The sequence below is a fragment of the Gopherus flavomarginatus genome, chromosome 7 (assembly GCF_025201925.1).
Source record: "Gopherus flavomarginatus isolate rGopFla2 chromosome 7, rGopFla2.mat.asm, whole genome shotgun sequence".
NCBI lineage: Eukaryota > Metazoa > Chordata > Testudines > Testudinidae > Gopherus > Gopherus flavomarginatus.
This window is the reverse complement of record NC_066623.1, coordinates 8,008,323-8,028,560: the sequence shown is the minus strand read 5'-3', so window position 1 is coordinate 8,028,560 and position 20,238 is coordinate 8,008,323. Positions and strand designations below refer to the sequence as shown.

The 20,238-nt window shown below is 45.2% G+C and overlaps 1 protein-coding gene and 1 long non-coding RNA gene across 2 annotated transcripts; one reads left to right on the top strand and one right to left on the bottom strand.

Annotated features, from left to right (window-relative positions):
• Positions 1–6,248: 6,248 nt before the first annotated feature.
• Positions 6,249–9,255, top strand: LOC127055069 (uncharacterized). The gene is made up of 2 exons (XR_007775392.1): positions 6,249–7,803; positions 8,215–9,255. It is a non-coding gene; the product is annotated as an uncharacterized LOC127055069 (long non-coding RNA).
• A 3,949-nt stretch (positions 9,256–13,204) lies between these two features.
• On the bottom strand, positions 13,205–19,627 carry LOC127055061 (leukotriene C4 synthase-like). The gene is made up of 5 exons (XM_050961642.1): positions 19,480–19,627; positions 15,724–15,823; positions 14,354–14,424; positions 14,008–14,089; positions 13,205–13,361 (listed from the first exon to the last, which is right to left on the bottom strand). Exons 1-5 carry the CDS (start codon positions 19,535–19,537, stop codon positions 13,235–13,237), a joined length of 438 nt encoding a protein of 145 aa, XP_050817599.1. The 5' UTR covers positions 19,538–19,627; the 3' UTR covers positions 13,205–13,234.
• Positions 19,628–20,238: the final 611 nt, after the last annotated feature.

The window sequence follows — 20,238 nt, the reverse complement described above, 5'->3', positions numbered from 1 at the left end:
CCATGTTTTTTCTCAGATCTCTCTGCACTTATTTGGGAGCTCATCTGTTTGCTGCTTTTCTATTCATTAGTTAAACTGAGCCTGATCTACACACACGTTTTGTACCAGTGTAGTAGTTAAGGGTGGGACATTTTTACTGATATAGTTATACTGGTTCCATCCCTAGTGTGCACACAGTTATACCAATATAAAGCTGCCTAATACAAGCATAGATTATTCCTCTTCCCATAAGAGAGTAAGGCCATGTCTACACTGCGCTTTCGTCGTCAAAACTTCTGTCACTCAAGAGTGTGAAAAAAAACACTCCCCTGAACAACAAAAGTTTTAATGACAAAAAGCCTCAGCGTGGACAGCACTTCATCGGCAGGAGCCACTCTGCCATTGACAAAGCTACCGCCCCTTGCAATGGTGCGGCTTAGTGGCACAACCACGCTGTTGTAAGGTGCACAGTGTACACAGAGCCTGAAGATAAGAGTGATATAAGTGCATTTATACCAGTATAACTACATCCACACTGAGGGAGTGGGGTTGTACCACTATAACTATACTGGCATATGTTTTGTGTGTAAGTAAGGCCTGATCTCATGTTGTTATATGCAGGTAATATCTCTGCTGATGACTCATAAGTGCCTGGTTACTCAGGCAATCCATACAGTGAGCTTTCAGAACAAACCTGTGAGGTCACCAGCCAGCTCAAAAAGGATCCTGGACCCACTGAAGTCAATGGCAAAACTCCCAATTACTCCATAGGTGCAGAACCAGACCTAAAATGCTTTGATACAGTTCTAAACACATCCTGCTCAGTAACCAGACCTTTGTTTCAGCCACTCACCAAAGTACAGAATTGATTCTCGCTTCAGTAAACCCTCAGGAAGGCCTAGCTCAGGAGCTCACCTGCTTGGGGCTTGCTTGTTCGCTACCACCCTGGATGTTTGGCCTGGCTCAACCTCATCACCTTGCTTGCAGTGACTCACAATTGCCCTGTTTCAGCTAGTCATATTTTCACACATGAGGGATATCTGAGTGGTCACTTTTATACTTCTCAGTTACCAGCAAGTAACTCAGAGCTTTAAATATTTAGGATTAAGGACGTATCTAAACTAGGTAATTTGATACCTAATTAAGGCTTCTGATGCAAATAACATGTCAGTGCCTTGAACATCTGTATTTTTGTCAAGCTAACTGAGGCTCTTTCCTCACCCCATTCCCTCTCCTTATCCTTTTCTACAAGGACTTGTCTGTAAGACTCTTAATTCTTGCTCAATGAGTCCTGCTTTGGCAGTTTTTATGTAATTGTTACTTTTAAAGCATTTTTTTAAAAACTAGAAATATAAGAACCCACAGTACAACAGTGATGTTAACTGTTTGGATGGGGAAAAGACACAATTTTTCCAAATTTTAGTGCAATGAATGGCTAAGTTGTTTCAAGGTTCTCGCTCAAGGAAATTCACTGATAAGCAGAGAGTTAACACAAGGCCCTATGCATCTGTTAAACTCTTTGGTCTTGTCTTTACTAGGAAAAAAGATATGTTCATTCTGATCTTGTGTACACTAATCATCATAACTAACATGAAGTAAAATCCTAGCGAAGGCCAGGCAATGCCAGTTACAGTAATAAACATTAGCAAGTCAAGGTAAACCCTATACTCCCATATAATCTCTACCTTGACCTGCTAACTAGCGTGAAACCTATAAGCTGCCTTGTCCTCAACAGTATTTTATCACGTGTTAGCTAGCATAAGGTAAGAATAACCCTTTTTCCTTGTGTGGTTACACCTTATGTTAAGGGGAGAGCCCCCCTGAAAGTGATGGTATAGCCCTCAGCAAGCATATCTGAAACATTCTGCTTTAAATCTATAAAATTGATATTAGAATGTATCTCATAACAATACAGAGAGTTCAAACCAAGCATGAGAACACTGACGCCTCTATGCCACAGAAGGAAATAAAATGTACATTGCATAACTTCAGCATGACTTCCTTTCCTTTCTCTGCTCCTTGAAGTAAATTTGATTTAATGAGATAAAAATAAGGCAAAGTTAGTAACTAAATATGGGGGCTAGTCTGCCCCAGATCTGAACTTCATCATAGTTTCATGGAGCTAGAGTGTGGGAGTTTTAATTTGGGCCTTTAGAGAAATAAAGAGCAGCTGAGAAGCTGAGGTCCAAAGTAGCATCCATATTCTCTTATAGTTTGTGGTCTGGTTTCTGGTGTTTGATTCAAGCCCATCTCTCGTAATAACACAAAAGATAAGTAGCTTGAAAAAGTTGCTGATGGTGTATTTCTCTGATTAAAATAAATGCACTTTTGAAGCCATATATTTTAATCTTGTCTCGATTTCATTTTCTTCCCTTGATCAAGTTGAGTTTGAAACTGACATGTCTGGGTATTATTTAGACCACACTGACCTACTTCTTCCAGCTTCTTGGCCCGTTTGATATGGATGCTGCTACTATGGTAACCTGTGTAACATGCAGGCATCACAAAGGAAGATGTTCATTAAATGAGCCCTATGCATCAGTTACTGCTTTCAGTTTCACAGCAGGCTTCTTTCACAAACACACCCAGTTAGAAAGTTAGCAGTTCAGTTTCCAGGGGAAGCACAAGGATATGCTCATTCTGTCCCACCCAGCTGTGTCTTCAGGGTCCTGCATTGCTGTCCTTTGTTGCTTGGATATAGTCCATTACCAAATCCTGTAGCACAGGATTAGGGGAATTGTGTTGCTAGTGGCTGTTTATCAATGTGTAGCTGACTGAAAGCTAACAGGATTGTGTGTGCATGTGTATATCTGCCTGTTTACCCATGCACTTGCATGTTGAATCATATGGGCGTATGAAAATACACACACACACACACACACACACACTTTTTGAGGTTGAAATTAGGCCCTAGTCACCTCTGAAAACCTTGTGTTAAGAGTTTATGGGGAGCTTGGTTGGTGTGTAACAAAGAGATGACACATAATAGGGCCTTGCACAAGCCCTCTGCACTTGGATGGATTTAATCCTCAGTGGCAAAATAATGGCATTTTCCCCGAGTCAACATGACTAATCATGAAATGCTTTTTACAGGAACATATTTGTCAATCTTTCCTCCCACACACAACAGTAGCCTTTGTGACTTCATAAACAGCGCCACCTGGTGAGATGCTGACCCTAATGCAGCCCCAAAAAGGGAATAGCCAGCTTTGGCCAGAGTCTTTGGCCATGGCTACACTGGTGCTTTACAGCGCTGCAACTTTCTCACTCAGGGGTGTGAAAAAAAACACCCCTCTGAGCCCTGCAAGATACAGTGCTGTAAAGCATCAGTGTAAACAGTGCCGCAGCGCTGGGAGTGCGGCTCCCAGTGCTGCAATCTAAACCCCATGAGGATGTGGAGTACGTGCAGCGCTGGGAGAGCTCTCCCAGTGCTGGCGCTGCGACTACACTCACACGGCAGCGCTTTGAAGTTTCGAGTGTAGCCATACCCTAAGTCATTCAGAGCAGACACACAAATGCCTTTTGATCCCATCTATCTCATCCCCAAACTGAGCAGCAGAAACAGCATAAGTAGATTTCTACTGAAACTAAGTATGTCCTTTTTGGAGATATCTGTAAAGCAGCTTTTGGCAGTCAGAAGCTGTGGAGGTGGAAGTGTGCTCCCTCGGTAAGAAAAGAACAGAGGAACCTGGATTTTTTTCCCAGTTCTGTCACTGTGCAAATAATTTCTATGTCTCAGTATCCCTATCTGCAAAATGAAGATAATGCCATGAGCAGATGCCTTCCCTGCTCTAAAACAAAGGACACACACTGTGTAGAGTACAAATCTCACCACTTCTGAGGCTTTGGCTTTATTATAAAATTGTGTCAGTGTTACCAACACCACACATTCAAAAATTGTAACTCTGGCCCCCAAAATAATGAGATTGTTTATTTCCCTTTTGGTCTTTGAGCCTTTAGGGTGCACTCAGGTCACATTTTCAAACTTTTTTCTGCAACCACAAGAACTAGAAACTTCCTTATTTTTAAAATGGAAGCTGGGTTTCTCTGTGATCACTTGACTCTAGAAACTGCAGTTTCAATTAAAACACCAAATACTACCAGACTCTCAATAAACTTGTGAGACTTGGCAACACTGTTGTGTATCATTATTAAATCCTGTTACAATTTTCAAACACCACTATGTTCCAAGTGTAGAAAGGGCCTAAATGGGATGAAAGGTCAAAGACTCCAATTCAATCTCAGAGTTTTTTACACTTTCTATGGGAAGAGAAGGAAAGAGGGACTATGTCCCACAATTGATTAACACCACAAAGCCATAAGGAAGGAAGGGGAGGGATGGAGGTACAAGAATATGTTAACAGATTTAGTGCAAAACCTTGATCCCATTGAAACTTTGACATCAGTGAAATCAAGATTTATCCCTTAATGTTCATCATAGACCATCCAGCTAGTCACCCTAGGGCAAACAGTAAGAGCCTGATCCAAAGCCCATTGAAGTGAATGGGAGTCTTTCCACTGACATCAATAGGCTTTGGATCAGGCCCTGAGAATGTGCCAAGGAAAAGGTCTGTCCCAAACCCTCAGTGGAACATAGTTTTATTGTTCACCTGTATTCTAATGTAGGCAAATGTCACATTCTCAGAATGCATATCAACTATGATTAGAAACTGGCTTCTCCACCCTGCCCCTGTGCTCTCATACTTACTTCTAGCCTTCTAATTCTCTAGCCACTGCAACCTCTACAGAGGCTTTTCCTAAAGTCCCTCTGTCTGTTGGTGCAGTGTGTAAAGCATGTGGTAAAATACATATGAAAACAACTTTATTGGATATCAGAGAGACAAGATAGGTGAAGTAATATCTTTTATTGGACAAACATTCGAGATACACAGCACTGTTCTTCAGGTTTTGTCTCTTTTAGGGATGGGAGGTGAACCTAGGTGAACACACTTCTGAACTCTGGGTCTTCCTTGACCAAGAATAACCAAATGTGAGTGGGGTGCAGCAGAGGGAACAGGGAGTGGCATGTTAAAGTGACATTCCTTTGTTAAAACTTTCGCACCACCAGGCAAGAAACTGAGGCAAAGAACACCACCCAACATATTGCAGGATGCGTGTTTTATGGATACATGCTTTTGAATCATGGCTGTGTTTTCCCAGATGAATGCTAGTTTTCCTTTTTCTTGTAATATAAGTTTTCTTTTGTTATACATAGATATGGTGCTTGTAAGTGGGGAAGTCTGGCCTCTTAGTGGCACCCAAGGTGGTGTTAGTTTTCCAGATTACTTGGTGGGGACTCAATCTGGTTCTGTTTTGTATTGTTAAGAAGAACCCCGAGATATTGAACCCAGTCCTCATAGTTACCAACACCACCTGAGTAGTTCAATAGCTTGTCTCTTTCACCAACAGAAGTTGGTCCAGTAAAATATATTACCTCACCCCCCTTGTCTCTCTAATACCCTGGGACCAACAGGGCTACAACACTGCAAACAATAGTGGAAGATATCAAATTGTATTTGATATAGTGAGTCTCCTGTAATGCCATACCTAGCTATTAAAACTTACAAGCCAGCAGTTTGTGACTGAAAACAGCTCTGAAAAGATAGTGTAGATTGAATAATATTGAAGCATTCCGTCAATTATAAGACCAACAGCTAAGGAAAACAGACATTTAGGCCATGGCTGCACTAGAGAAGTACAGTGGTGCAGCTGTACCAATGCAGCTGAGCCACTGTAAGCTCTCTCGTATAGACACTCTAAGCCGATGGGAGAGAGTTTTCCTGTTGACTTAATTAATCCTTCCGCAATGAGCGGCAATAGCTATGTCCATGGGAGAAGCTCTCCCACTGACAGCACTGTCCACACCAGCACTTAGGTTGGTGTAACTTACGTCGCTCAGGAGGGTGGCTTATTCACGCCCTGAGTGACATAAATTATAGTGACATAAGTGGTAGAGTAGAGTAGTCATAGCCTAAGAGTTGTACTTAAGAAGAAAAAGTACAGTAATTCTTATTGCCAACCTCAAGGGCTCAAAAATCACATCAGACTTCAAAAAAAAATTAGATTGTCTTAAAATTAAGAGATTTTTAAAAATTCATTTTCAGTTCTTTTTACTTGGCTTCTGACTTTTGAGACTTTATAGGGTCACATTTTCAAGCTTTCTTCACAACCATGTGAGGTAGAAAATATATATATTTTTAAATGAACGCTGTTATTCTCCCATAATCACCTGACTCCAGGAGCTGGGGCTTTAACAAACATCAATTCTTGCAAGACTTGCAATAAAATTGTAAGTTGGCAACACAGAACATGTAGATCTTCAAAATACTTTACAAACTAGAAAATCCTCACACCTGTGTGTGTTAGCAAATAAGTCATTATCTTGCTTTGCAGATGGGGAAACTGAGGCACTAAGCCATTAAGTGACTTGGCCAGTGTCATACTTCAAGTCAGTGGCAGAACCAAGATCAGAATTCAGGAGTTGCTGGCTGTAACCCAGTGCCATACTCTAACCACTAGGCTGTATGGCCTCTCTAGTCTCAAATAAAAGAAGAACTCAGTGAGGCAGAGAGATACAAGAAAGTTGTCTTCCAGCTAACTTGTGTCAGGAACTGCAGGGGAGAAAACTTTTGCCCTAACAAAGATGAAGGTATCACAAGAAGGGAGAGAGGGGAGACTGGCAACAGACAAGCTGAGGGAAGCAGGAAAGAGACAGGATGCATGCTGTAAAAAACATTTTAAACTGTGGAAGGATGGTGAAGTGGGGAGAATGTTCATCTGGGACATGGGAGAGCTAGCTTGAATTCCCTGCTTTGTGATTGATTTCCTATGGGACTGTGGGCAAGTCACTTAGACCTGATCACTGCATGCTGATTTTACTGGTATAACTATTTTGGTTACTGAAATAATTTTATGTGAAAAACCCTGAGTGTGTGTGTGCAATTATATTGATATAACACATCTTTTTAGTGCTATAATTATGTGAACACATGCAGGGGTTGTACTGCTTCAACTTTACCAGTTAGTACAACTTTTTTGAGTAGATAGGGCCTTATTCTCTCTGGCCCAGATCCCCAAAGGTATTTAGGCACCTAACTCCCATTGGTTTCAGGGGAGTTAGGTGCCTAAATACTTTTGAGGCTCGGACCCTCTGTGCCTCAGTTCCCCATCTGTAAAATGGGATCAGTACATTAAAGACTGAGAGGTGCTCAGAGAGGCAGAAAGGTCTAGATAGATGCCTAAATACCTTTGAGGATGTGGGCTGTTGCTCCTGAAATGAATGGGACAGGAGACACTGGAGTAGCTTGTGGATGGCATTAAAACACATATTGGTTACATGATTGCAGGGAGACTGTGTTGCGTTGATTGTTCTTTTACATCTATCGGCATGGTGCCTGTTATGCTTTTAGATTGTGTCTCAGTCTCATGCTGAGTCCTGTGGTTTGATTAAAGATCATTAAGCAGCAGTGGGATGAAACATCACTGGATGTCAGGTTTCAGAGTGGTAGCCGTGTTAGGGGGAGGAGCTTTTGGTTTGCACGGGGTACTTAATACACAGGACAGTGAGACACAAATTCTAAGTCACAGCACCTTTAAAGGGAGAATGGGTTAGAAGGTGTTTCCATGGGATTCAAAGACACACTGTAGCTGGTGTCAAAGCCCCTCAGCTCCATGTTGTGCTTCTTATGTTCCCACAAAGCAAGAGAAGAGAAGAAGAAAGCTTGCTGTAGTCACTTCATATTGCTGAGTCATTAACTTCTTTTTGCTGAGTCATTCTGCAGCTGTGTCTGACAAACCAGGAGAAGACAAGCAGGACAGCTCAAGGTGGGTAGCATCTGCAGACTGAGATGGCTGGGCTGTAAAACTGGCTGATTATGTGAAAGATGGAACTGGCCTCTGGAGGAGTGGTGAGCACCACACATTGAATTTAAATCAGGCAGCAATGCTTTGAACAAAGAAAGGAGAGCTGCAGTGGCAGTCTGGAATTGGCTATTTTGTTTTAATGCTAGAACTGGTAGGTTATTTTGGTTACAACGTAGGGGGTGGGATAAAGTTTAAAATATGTCATTTGTTGTATAAAGAATTAAGAAACATCTCACTAGGTGACAGATGATGTAAAATATCTGTTCATCACTTAAGTTAAAAAGATACTGTCAGTGTTAATGTCAATGTCCGTCTTGTTTAAGATTTTTATAAAAACTGTTAGAAGAAAACTATTTTGTTTTTCTATTGCAGTCCCACCCAGTGATCTCTGTCAGGATGGGATATTGTGCTAGGTCACTGTGCAGCTGTTTTTGTCTGCATTTGAACCTTGTTCTGCAAGTGTTTGCTACCTCAGACACTGCAAGGAGGCGCATGAAAGCCAGAAAGTGAAAGTGATTTATCATCTTCCATTGTTGTATGCAGTGTTGTTATAACCATGTTGGTCCATGGCTATTAGAGAGAGCACTTTCAGGCCACACAGAGCTCTTCTGAAGCAGCTCAAAAGCTTGTCTCTCTCACCAGTAGAAGTGAGTCCAATAAAAGATATCATCTCACACACCAGGTCTCTCTAAAGTGAGTTAGTTTTACTGTCCAAGCTGAGTGAAATACAAGAAAGCAGGGCCTAGAAAAATTGTGAAATGAGTCATTTAAAAAAAAACCTTTTGATTTTCATAATCTTAGGTGTTACATGTTACACAGGCAGGAAATTGGGTTTTAAGTAAGATTTATTATTTGATAGCATGCTATGTTAATGGCTTTTTGCACTGGGGAAATGAGGTGGAGTCCCCTGTGTAACTAATAATATTAACACATCTATAGTGCATTTGTTTTTTAAAGCTATAGTATTGAGATTCAGGATCTGGTTTTCAAAAGGAGCTCAGCACACTGGATGCTGAATTCTTTTGAAAATCTGGCCTCAAGCATGATTGCTGAACTCTCCAAAATCTGATCCTTTGGGGTTGTCTTTCAGAGGGGCTGTGCCTCCAGAACTCAAGATGAAGTCAATAGCTGCAGGTGCTCAGGGCCTCTGGCAATCAGGCTCAAATTTATAAAGCATCACAAAACCCCTCCTCTGAAGGTAAAAAGTAGCCCTGTTTTCAGGTAGGAAAAAGGGAGGCAGAGACCTCATATGTTTTGCCCAAGACCAGTCTAGTTGCATTATTCTGTGCTGCAGGTGGACTTGAAGAATGCATCACAAATTATTTTTTTTCCTCCTCCTGTATTTTTCTTGCAGCTGGTTTACATACATATGGTTGCATGGTAATGTTTGAAATAAACACAACATAATTGCTATAGAGTTACTCAGTCTGATTTACAGACCGTCCCACCCGGGGACAGGGGTTATTAACTGATAGGGTTATTGTCCCTTTAGAAAGATATTTGTAAACTTTCCTTTGGTCTCCTGATCTGTACAAGGAGAGGGTGTTCTATCAAAGTTCTGACCAGACTATTTCACAGCCATAAAGATGCCGATCACCACCTGAACTGTTCAATGTCGATTTTTCTCATGAGCATACAAGGCTTTTTTAAATCTGTGAGCCAAGGCATTTTCCAGAAAAAAGAAAAGCCATTCAGTGACCACAAGGAGAATACTTTCTCAAGTGTGGTCCTGTGAGACAGCGTGGCTCTCAAGATATGAAACAGTAAATGCCTAACTAAAAGAACAGTCAAGTGACAGCCTCAGCAGAGGAGCAAGAATGTACTATAATGGTTAGTACAGTGGGGTGGCGGCAGCAACACCACTGGAAGTAAGGTTGAGTTTAGTTTACTTTTTGACAGCCAATTTTTCTAAGTGCTCCAAAATCCACATGCTTACTTTGAGTGCCTTGAAAATTGCTGTTCTTCACCAAGGTCCAGGATGGAGTTAGTGGTACATAGTTTAGATTGTTAGAACAAAGGTTTCCTGATATAAAAACCTTACTTAAATCATGTGACATCAAAATTTTATATAGTTTTTATATATACACACACTTTCTATATTATTTATTTAGTAAGGAAGTATTAATAAGTTTACAAATCCTTGTCATATATATATCAACCAAAACAACATTACAACAGTGAGCTTTTGTATAGAGAGACATATAGGAATGCAGTCATTAGATCTCTCTAGATTTAATATTTTTTGCATACAACTAGGGCTCACCTATGGCTCTGATCTTCCCCAAACATATGCCAGCTGAGATCACCCTCCTGAGGCTGATCTCAGCTTGCATCTGGCACCCACTGCCCCTTTGGGGAAGCAATATTTTAGAAGTTATTCAGGGTAGAAGTTGGATCTACAGTGTGGCTCAAGCCAAGCGGATGAGCCAGAGTAACAAGGCGGCTGAGGTAATGTCTTGTGTCTCTCACCTACAGTAGCTGGTCCAATAAAATATATTACCTCACCTACCTCATCTCTCTAGTAACCTGCAACTGACTGACACAGCAATTTTCAAGGCACTCAAAGTAAGCATGTGGGTTTTAGAGCACTTAGAAAAATCGGCTGTCAAACAGGGGGAAATTCATTGTCCAAAAATCTTTTATTCACGTGGAGTTAAGGGTGACAGGCAGCACCTCCCACCCTTCCAGGCATTGAGTGCACCTCTGAAAACCAGGGAATACAGAGTTAAGGTACATACCAGCCCCTGCCCCACAAATTTAACTCTGTGCTCTCTGAGTGGTGCCCCAGACACCCCAGCACTGTATCACTCTGCTGCAATGTACTCCTTGCACCAGTCTTTAGAGCTGTCCCTAACACTGAAGGGAAGCTGGGGAGTGCCTGCAAATGAATGAGTGAATACACTTCTGTAGGACACCATACCACATTCCTCTATCATTCCTCACATCTACTTATTATAGAGCTGCCCTGGCTGAAGCGTACTTACAGTATATCTCCAGTGAATCTTGTCAGCTTCAAGGGGCAGAGTTAAGGTTGTGCAGGTGGGGCTGGGGCTGGTGTGTACCAAAGCTCTCTATGGGCTAGTTTTCAGTTAAATATAGGTCTACTCAACGCTCAGGAAGGGTATGGGCATGGCCAGCCAGCTACTCTGAACTAGTGAGTTTTTAGGTAGTGAGTAACAGGTAGCGCTTAGTGCTTTATCTTTTTAAAGCACTGCACAAATATTAACTAAGTACATTTTAGGCAATAGCTCCATTTTGCTGATGAGAAAATACAGCTGAGGAGAATGAACTATTTTCCCCTGGGACAAGACATTGGGACTTTGTATCTCGAAGTCCTCAAGACTGAACCACCTCTGGAGAAACCTGCACAATAGAAAAGGATCCCAAACAGCTTCCAAAATAGCAGTGGATTTGGTGAACTAGACCCAAAACAGAAGAGCACTGTGCCCAATATACAAGACTGTAGGCACATAGCCATCTGGGGTTGCAGCCATTACCATCCTCAGCTACCCACACAGGGTGTTTTCACCCTGGAGCTAGGGGGTGAGACTCCCAGGTCCAGGAGACATCTGATCAAGCCAGCATGCTAGAATTAGAGAATAGCTACCACAGTGTGAGCAATGGGAGAAGCCAGCCATCATGGGGACATAGCTCTGGTCTCTGATGGACACACACTCAGGATAACTAGTTCCTCCTGCTGCTTGCACCACTCTGGCTACCTTTTAGTGCACTAGTATGGGTGTCTCCCCTCAAGCTAGGAATCGCATCCCCAGCTCAAAGCATAGACACACCCATAGATGCAGAATGCAGCCATGACCATTAGCTGCCACAAACAGGGAAACAAAACAGCTCCATTCCCTTGCCACCTGGGCTCAGCTGCTATGGACATTAGGAGGAGGACTGGGCTCTGCTCAGGAAAGTGAAGTGCTTAGAATGCAGACACCGAGTGTGTCCAATGTTACACCACTAGAGGGCAGTGCTATGCACCGCCATTCTCTTAGCAGGCATATGAGGCATGCAGGCTGTGATGAGCTGCCAAAATCTTAACCGGTTCCCTATAAAAAGTTCTGATTTAAGGGATGTGCCACAGTATTTATATTTTTGTACCAATAGGGTTACCATATGTCTGTATTTTCCCAGGAGGAATTTTTAACGATTTTTGGGTCTTTCTTTTATATAGGCTCTTATTACCCCGCACCCCGTCCCAATTTTTCACACTTGCTGTCTGGTCTCCCTAGGATGTGCATATGTGTGGGTCCTAGCTGCTCCCTGCCCCCCTCACTGAAGCGAGTGTGCAGGGTTACCCTGGGAACTGCAGGGCACTAGTGGACGTGGGGCCAGCTGCAGACAGGGGCATGGGGCAGGGCTAGCTGGAGGCAGTGGGTGCGGGGCTGGCTGTGGGCAGGGTGGGGAGTGCAGAGCTGGGTGGAAGCAGGGTGTGTGGGGCTGGCTGGAGGTAGGGGCTGGCTTCAGGCAGGGCAGGGGGGTACAGCAGGGGTTGGCTGCAGGCAGGGCAGGGCTGCAGGGGGGGTGCAGCAGGGGTTGGCTGCAGGCAGGGCAGGGAGGTGCGGGGCTCCGGCTCGGGCAGGGCAGGGGGTGTGGGGCTCCGGCTTGGATTTTTTTTTTGGGGGGGCGCTTTGGTGGTGCTCCAGACCTGCCCCCCCATGTGTCCCAATATTTTGTTCATGTAATCTGGTCACCCTAGGGCAGGGCAGGGGGTGCAGCAGGGGTTGGCTGCAGGCAGGGCAGGGAGGTGCGGGGCTCCGGCTCGGGCAGGGCAGGGGGTGCGGGGCTCCGGCTTGGATTTTTTTTGGGGGGGGCGCTTTGGTGGTGCTCCAGACTTGCCCCCCCAATATTTTGTTCATGTAATCTGGTCACCCTAGGGCAGGGCAGGGGGTGCGGCAGAGGCTGGCTGCGGGCAGGGGGTGCGGGGCTGGCAGGAGATGGGCTGGCTGCAGGCAGGGTGGAGAGTACTCCTGGGACGAGCGGGTTGGAGCAGCCCGAGCAGCAGGACGCAGACCAGGCCCAGCAGAGCAGCCAGGGACCCACCAGCCAGCAGCAGGAGCCCTAGGGCCAGAGGTTGGTGAAGCAGCAGCAGCAACAGGGCCTGTGCCCAGGGCCAGGCAGCGGCCCACATGGCTCCTGCAGCACAGCGCCCCACCCTATCACTTTCCGGCCGGAGCCCATCAAAGCCACAGCGACCCCTCACAGGGAAGTGGGTTAACAACCGGTTCTAAAACTGCTTCAAAATTTAACAACTGGTCCGCACGAACCAGTGCGAACCAGCTCCAGCTCATCACTGCCTGCAGGAGACAGGCTATGTGGACCTAATGAAAGGGGACACATTCAGAAGGGCCAAGAAGGGAGGGTGTTGTCCAAGGAGACGCTCCTTTCACAAGCTACTGAACAGAAGGATATTAATCCCCACATAGTGAGAGAGCAAGAAATGCAAGATCCCAACTGCTGCGAGTCCGATAAGAATCCAGAGAACTCCAGCGCTGAAATACATTGGGGCTAACCTGGAGGGAGACAGAGTGCTCAGACTTAGAAGCATTGGCCTCTTATAAGGGGAGTAATATACCCCAAGAGAGAGAAATGGGGAGAGGGTACAGTGAAATCCATCAGTCTCCCATTCCCACCTCCCTATGCCCCCTAGGTTAGAACTGTCCCATCTGTACTAAGTCCCTTCCCCTTGTTCTAGCTCACCCCAGGTGTGTGCACGCACACACACAAATACCCCATATGATCAGAGGAAACTCAGAACTCCAGGAAGCAGAAAACTCTCCTTGTGTTCTTCTGTACACTTAGCCCTAATCCTATACCCAAGCCCATATTAATGACTACTGGCTCCCTGTAATATTTAACATGGTACTCAAACACCGGCTGTGACATCATGATGTTAAAGAGGCCCCTATAAATTTCTGTGGGCTCTAATTCCCTTAATCAGCCCTTAATCTAACTGTATTTTTATATTCCAGGAAGAGAACTCTTGGCAGTCCTGATTCATGCTGATCTTTCTAACAGATTTAGGGATCCTGCTGCATCCTGAATAGGCAGAAGGACAGCAGTCTCAGAAACCAAACTCTTCCACACCCTAAATGCTTTAAATCCTATGCCAAAGATGCCCCAAAAAATCCATGCCCAACCATAGCAGGGCTCCATTACCTTCCCGAGGAGGACTCCTTATACCCTATAAAATACTGGTAGCGGGAGTAGAGATACAGCAGGCCCAAGGCAGCAGTCAGACCTGAAATTGAGAGGAGACGACAAATTACAGTAGCAGACACCAAAGGCTTTTTGGAACTATTTGACCAGCCTGTCTCTCTAAGGTGAAAGTCTCCAGGGAAGATCCTGACCGTTCCCTCTCTATTGCGGGTGCAATCTTGCCAGAGAGCTGAGGAAGCAAGTCCTGTTGATTCTCCCCACTGGGCCAGCACATAAACACATGGAGCTGAACAGATCCAGCATTTCCCTCCCCCCCCCGTTTAAGCAACTAACCGGCCAGTCTCACCTTGATGGAAGAATAGGCCAGCCTGCCAGAGAATAGCCAAGAAAATGGGGAAATACTCAGAGCAATTCACCCTGGAGGAAGAGAGGAAGAATAGGTCAGCATTCTGTGCCTCTGAGGCTTTCCAGTGGCTCCAGGCTTCTGCTTTTCCACAGATGACTTCTCTGTAAAGTAATGCTCAGTGGCTTGCACCCATTCCTTTCCTGCCCCGGTCTCCAGAATAAATCTCCTATCTAACCCCAGCTAATGGGGTTCTATGAAGTAACTCAGAGCAGAATGCGGGCCATATTATTAAATTACTGTGGTTTCTTCCCATTAGTTTTCAGAGTACTTTTCACTCACCCAGCACCATGGGCAGTAGTGAGCCTGGTTCCTGATATATATGCATCCTCCTCCTCACCTTCCCTTATGTTTTTCTTGGCAACTTTGGTTACAAGTTGTGGTTGTGTGTTCTGTTAGCCATTGCAACCATCTTCACTAATGATCTAGTCTGAGATTACAGATCTGAGGACTATCTCCTGCACTGTCAGGGAAATGGAATAAATGATCCAGTAGGTTTTTTCCATGTATAGGATCAGATCCTGCAGCCCTGCTCTGGTGATGCAAAGGAGATGGAGACTGGCCACATCTCCTTAACAAGGGATTATACCAATTAACATAGAGCCTCCTAGGCCATTGTCTCTTCCCATGACAGTATCTGGCAAAGGGGCTATGTCAGGGGCTCTGTACTCTGGCTATTCCCAGCTGACAATCTCTCCCTGGGAGCTGTTACCAGCTGATGGAGTTTAGCGCTACAATTAGGCTACTCTAAATTCTGTCAGGGTTGGCATAAAACCAGTCTGGGTTCAGAGATCTAGATCTGAATCCCCATCATCCTCCCTACTCCATTCCATGTGCTGTGCCCAAGGCTGGTTTCTGCCATCTATAGCTGAAAGGTGTATAAGTGAAAGTCTTAAACTGAGCTATAGTGGCTAACTTCTGAGCAGTCCTAACACTGACACTAATACATCCATGTGACTCTGGCATTGTGGGGTCCTCCCTGCAATGGAACCCTGACATCAGTGCCAGACTGAACCAGCCAGAGTAGGAGGGATTTATACCAGTAATCAGTCCCCTCTGTTTAAAACGCAGCAAGCTTTCCACCAAGACAGCAGGCTGATAGAGCAGGAGGATGGGCAGCGTGACTAGTCATTGCCATTCTGTCAGCCATATAGCTCCTACAGCTCCCTCTCTCTGGCCTCTCAATACTGTAACCACCTGCATTCTTGGAGGAAGTCTTGTGAGCAAACTGATCAAACTCTGCCAGCAAAGATAACATAGAAGGCTACTCTTGGCCCCATGGAACAGGTCATTTTAAAAAAAAAAAGTCTTACTGTGCTCGAAAGACCCTCTCAAAATCAGGTGGCCCTGAGACTTTTGGAGGAGAGATCCCGTACGCCCGTCTGGCATAGATCACCTGGAGGGAGAAGTAAGCTGCAAAGAAAGAAACAAGAAACCATGATCCTAGCAGGTTTCATGGAGACCAGGAGACTGTCACAGATGATGGAGCTCAGTGTTGTGATACAAGGGCTTGTTAACATCTCACCACTACATGAAAGAAAAGGTTGGTGTAATGTCCCTGCATGCAGTGGAGTCATTCCCCCCACACCTTATGCCGCTATTGTTATATTATCTCTACCATAAAATAATTATATCCAGGACTCAGACAAATAGTTCTGAAGGGGAAAAAAAAAGTGATGCCTTTGGAAGGGACCAGATTTCTCCACTAATGAGATATTTTCAAGAGTTTCCAGAGAGAGGATATCTCCAGCTCTGACAAGGCTCCACCAGGGCCGGCTCTGGCTTTTTTTCCACCCCAAGCAAAAAAACAAAACAAAAAAACCTGCGGGCCAGCTGGAGCAGCGAAGTGACAGACTTATGCTACACTACCCACATATTGGTCTAATTTCAGGAACAAATATAATACAAATATTTCCAGCCTGTGCACTTGATATAGTGTCAGTTACCCCATGGTATCCTCTCCCATCTTAGTTCTGAGGATGAAAACAATAGTTTAAAATGGAAGACAAATCAATTCCTTAATCCTTCATCCTTCCTTTCTGCAACACATGCACCTCTTGAACTGGTGTTTCACAAAGAATGAAGAGACCCGATTCTCATTTACATGAAACCATCCCTGCACCCCGCTGGTTCTGGAAAAGGGGCCTTCTAATCCAATTGTAACCTTTAAAGTAGGCTTACAAGACCCCTTTCCATGATAAACGTGATGTAAATTGGTTTTAGCGTAAATAAGAATCAGGCCCAATTTTTTGGTGAGCTCCATACTGGAAGTTTGGCAACATATCAATGACAAATCTGGAAGGAATTTCCTAGACAGTAAAGTCCAAATCCATATAGTAATGTCCCTTGGACTACTTCGGCATGCTCTTGGTGGCTGTTCCTTTACCTGATCACTCTTAGGAAGACGGTTCTTATGTCCAAACGTCCCCTTTCTCCAGTTTCAGACCTGTAATACACCTCCAGCCCAGTTTCCACCGCATCTTTCTGACTACCCCACTCTGCCTCTAGACAACACCCTCTTCATTTCTGTATTGGATTTTTTATTTAGAATGATCAATGGACCGACATTTTTAGGGACAGGTCCATCTATCAGACTTGTCCATTGTGAGGTCTGAGAGAGGCATAATTTCCTGTGGATTGTCTGGTCTTGGCTATAACTTTTTGCCATGTGTGTCACCTGGTTCTAACATGGCTGATTACCATCATAATGCACATCTATGTATACAATATGGTAATGGATGGTTCACAATGAGGTGGGCGTACACGATGCTCAGACTTTGAGACCAAGGCTATAGTGTAATTTTTCTGTAAGTAAGTTAATCCATTTTCTGGAGTAAGTGAGACTGTCTTTGCTATGTTCTTCTGCAACATAGATAGGAACTCCTATGTCTCCATAATTGGGTCCAACATGTCCCCTTCCTTCCACGTCTCTGTGAGGATACAAAGTGCTTAGCACTATGTGTCAAGGCTCAATATGAAATCAGATTCTCCCAGGACTCACCCTATGCCAGTTATGTTAGCACAGCTACCTATGTAACCAGGAAGAACCAGCATGACTCAGTCCCATCTCTTATCTCTAATCCAAATGCCTCACACTGTGAGAAACTCCCTAGAAAAGGTCACCTGAATTTGAGGCAGTCTTAGGAATCAGTGGGCAGCCATTACAATAGCTGCCTTTACAAAGTCTGGCCTGTTCATACAACCGGAAGTTCTGAAAGCACTGAGGACATCCAAGCCCTGCCCTTCATTAGTGAAGGAAGTGAACCCAGCTACACAGGCATGGATAAGTGGGCCCCATCTACACAGCAAAAACACCACTGTAGAATCCAATTATTCTTAGACAATCAGCCTGGCCACCATCAAGTCAACTATGTTGACAAAGGGGACTCATTACAATCTACTTATACTCAGAGCAAAGTGTGTTTATATAGATCAGGCCTGTTATTTTCCAAGGAAAGAAAAGAGATTTTGAAGTCCCAGATTTCCTAGGACTGAGGAATCTGATGGAACACACTATTACCTTTCACCTCCTGAGTTTGGTCACACCATGGCAACCACACACATTCGTGACTTTCATACCCCTGGATGCAGTGAGCTGGATTTAGGAAGAAGTAATGTGCATGTGTGTATCCTATGTAGGAACCATTGGTAGCCTAGGGTCATTAGAAAGCGTGTAAAAATGGCCAATGTCATCAGATAATCCTGTGTACTGTTTGCGAGCACCAAGTCGGACCTGCCAGAAAACCAAGCACACTGATTTCTGAAAACCTTATCAGCCACTTGCTTTTTACCGTGCAGTGCGTAACCAGATCTAGGGAAATTCCCTTCCCAAGGCCACCCGGGGGGGGGGGGGCGGGGGGGGGGCAAGTGGGGCAATTTGCCCTGGGCCCTGCAGGGGCCCTGCGAGCCCTGGCCCGGCGGCTGTCCAGGTCTTCAGCAGCATTTCGGCGGCAGGAGGCCCTTCAGTGCTGCTGAAGATGTGGAGCGTCTGAAGGGCCCCCTGCCGCCGAAACCCCAAACCCTTCATCCTCAGCCCCAGCTGGAGCCTGCACCCCCAGCTGGAGCCTGTGCCCCCTCCCTCACCCCAACTCCCTGCCCTGAGCCCGCTCATGTACTCTAAACCCCTCATCCACAGTCCCCTACCCTAGCCTCCCATAGCTAAACTCCTTCCCAGAGCCTTCACCCCCTTCCACACCCCAACCCCTTGCCCTATCCCTGAGCTTCCTCTTACACCCCAAACCTCTCATCCCCAGCCTCACCCCAGAGCGAGCCAACACCCCCTGCTGCACCACCCCTGAACCTGCTTCCACACTCCAAACCCCTTGACCCCAATCCAGAATCCCCTCCTGCACCCCAAACCACTCATCCCCAGTGCCACTCCAAAGCCCACATCACATCCCACAACCAGCCCCCTTCCCCAGCCCACAGCCCCTCCCGCACTCTGAACCCCTCATTTCTGGTCCAACCCTGTAGTCCACACCCCCAGTCAGAGCCCTCACCCCCCCTCCTGCATCCTAACCCCATGCCCCAGACCAGTGAAAGTGAGTGAGGGTGAGGGAGAGCAAGTAACGAGGGTGGGGGAGTTAGAGTGAGTGGGGGGCAGGGCCCTACAGAAGGGGCAGGCCAGGGGTGTTCTCTTTTGTGCAATTAGAAAGTTGGCAACCTTATCTACAACAGGTTTCAGTCCAGGGACCCTCAATCCAGCAGCTCTCAGTTTTTACTCTTCCAGCCCTTACTGTTCCTTCCTTGGCCTGCTTCGTAAGCCATCATTACCACTTCCTACTCTTGCCCCCTTGCATCAGGGAGTATAGCTGCGGATCTTCCTACCCCCTCAGCCTATCAGCTTCCTCTCTTTATAGATCCTGCCCAGCTCCTCCCCAACCTGGACTTCACCAGCAATTAAGACCTAGCCCTGGGTTTCTTCCAGGTGCAGACTAAGGTTAATTCTCCTTTGGTGGGGTAGCCACCCCATCACAGGAGCTATTAATTCATGCAAATAAAAGGAGGAGAACAGCAAGGATGTAAACTGGCTGATCCAATTGTGGGGAATGTATATTCAATCACTATACCTTGCTCCAGGACTCCCAGGACTGTCACAGCAGCCAGCAAGTGAATCTGATCCAGCATGTTGTCTCTTCCAGACTAGGGGCGTCTGTTTTGTGCTAGAATGGTCTGCTAATTAATTTCACTCTCCTCTGATCAGGCGGGCAGTATGTGCTATAGAAAGCAGGAAAGATTGGCTCCTTGCCACCTTGTGCAAGCTCCAGAGATTGATTCTACCAACTGGGCAGTTGCTGCTTTTCCTTTTGACACACACATACACACGCAAAGTGAAGCAACAGGATGTGATAGGAGTCTTTAACCAGCTCAGAGTTTCCATCCCTACTCTCTTCCTTTTGGGAATGTATGGTAGGGAAATGGGGGAAGGTGTGGACCAGCAGTTGGGAGCAGAAGATAAGCACTACCATCCCAACAATCAGCTGCATAGAAGATGTCTGATTAAAACTAAAAGTCCTGACCGCTCTCACATATATACCCAGGGATGGCCAAAAGATGCTTTTCCTACTGGTATCGCAGATGAAAACCCTGCTCTCTTTGAGATGCGGTGTGCATGTATCTTGCAGCTTATTGGATAATAGTGATGTAACACTGCCAGTGTATTTTCATACTACTAATTAATTTCAGATTACTCATCCTCAAAAATAACTGTCAAAACAAGAACTTACTAATGGTTGTGACATCAAAATAATAATAATTAATAAATAAAGTTCCCATGTGATGATTCTGCCATAATGGTGGCATTGGATGGTGAGGGAAGTTCAAAGACA

Bases quoted from the DNA above. Each gene is read 5' to 3' on its own strand.
- LOC127055061 (XM_050961642.1), bottom strand. From the start codon at position 19,537: ATGCTGGATCAGATTCACTTGCTGGCTGCTGTGACAGTCCTGGGAGTC. The intron at 14,090-14,353 runs GTGAGACTGGCC...TCTCAATTTCAG, and splicing joins TGGCCTATTCTTCCATCAAG to GTCTGACTGCTGCCTTGGGC. The intron at 13,362-14,007 runs GTAATGGAGCCC...GTCTCCCTCCAG, and splicing joins AAGGAGTCCTCCTCGGGAAG to GTTAGCCCCAATGTATTTCA.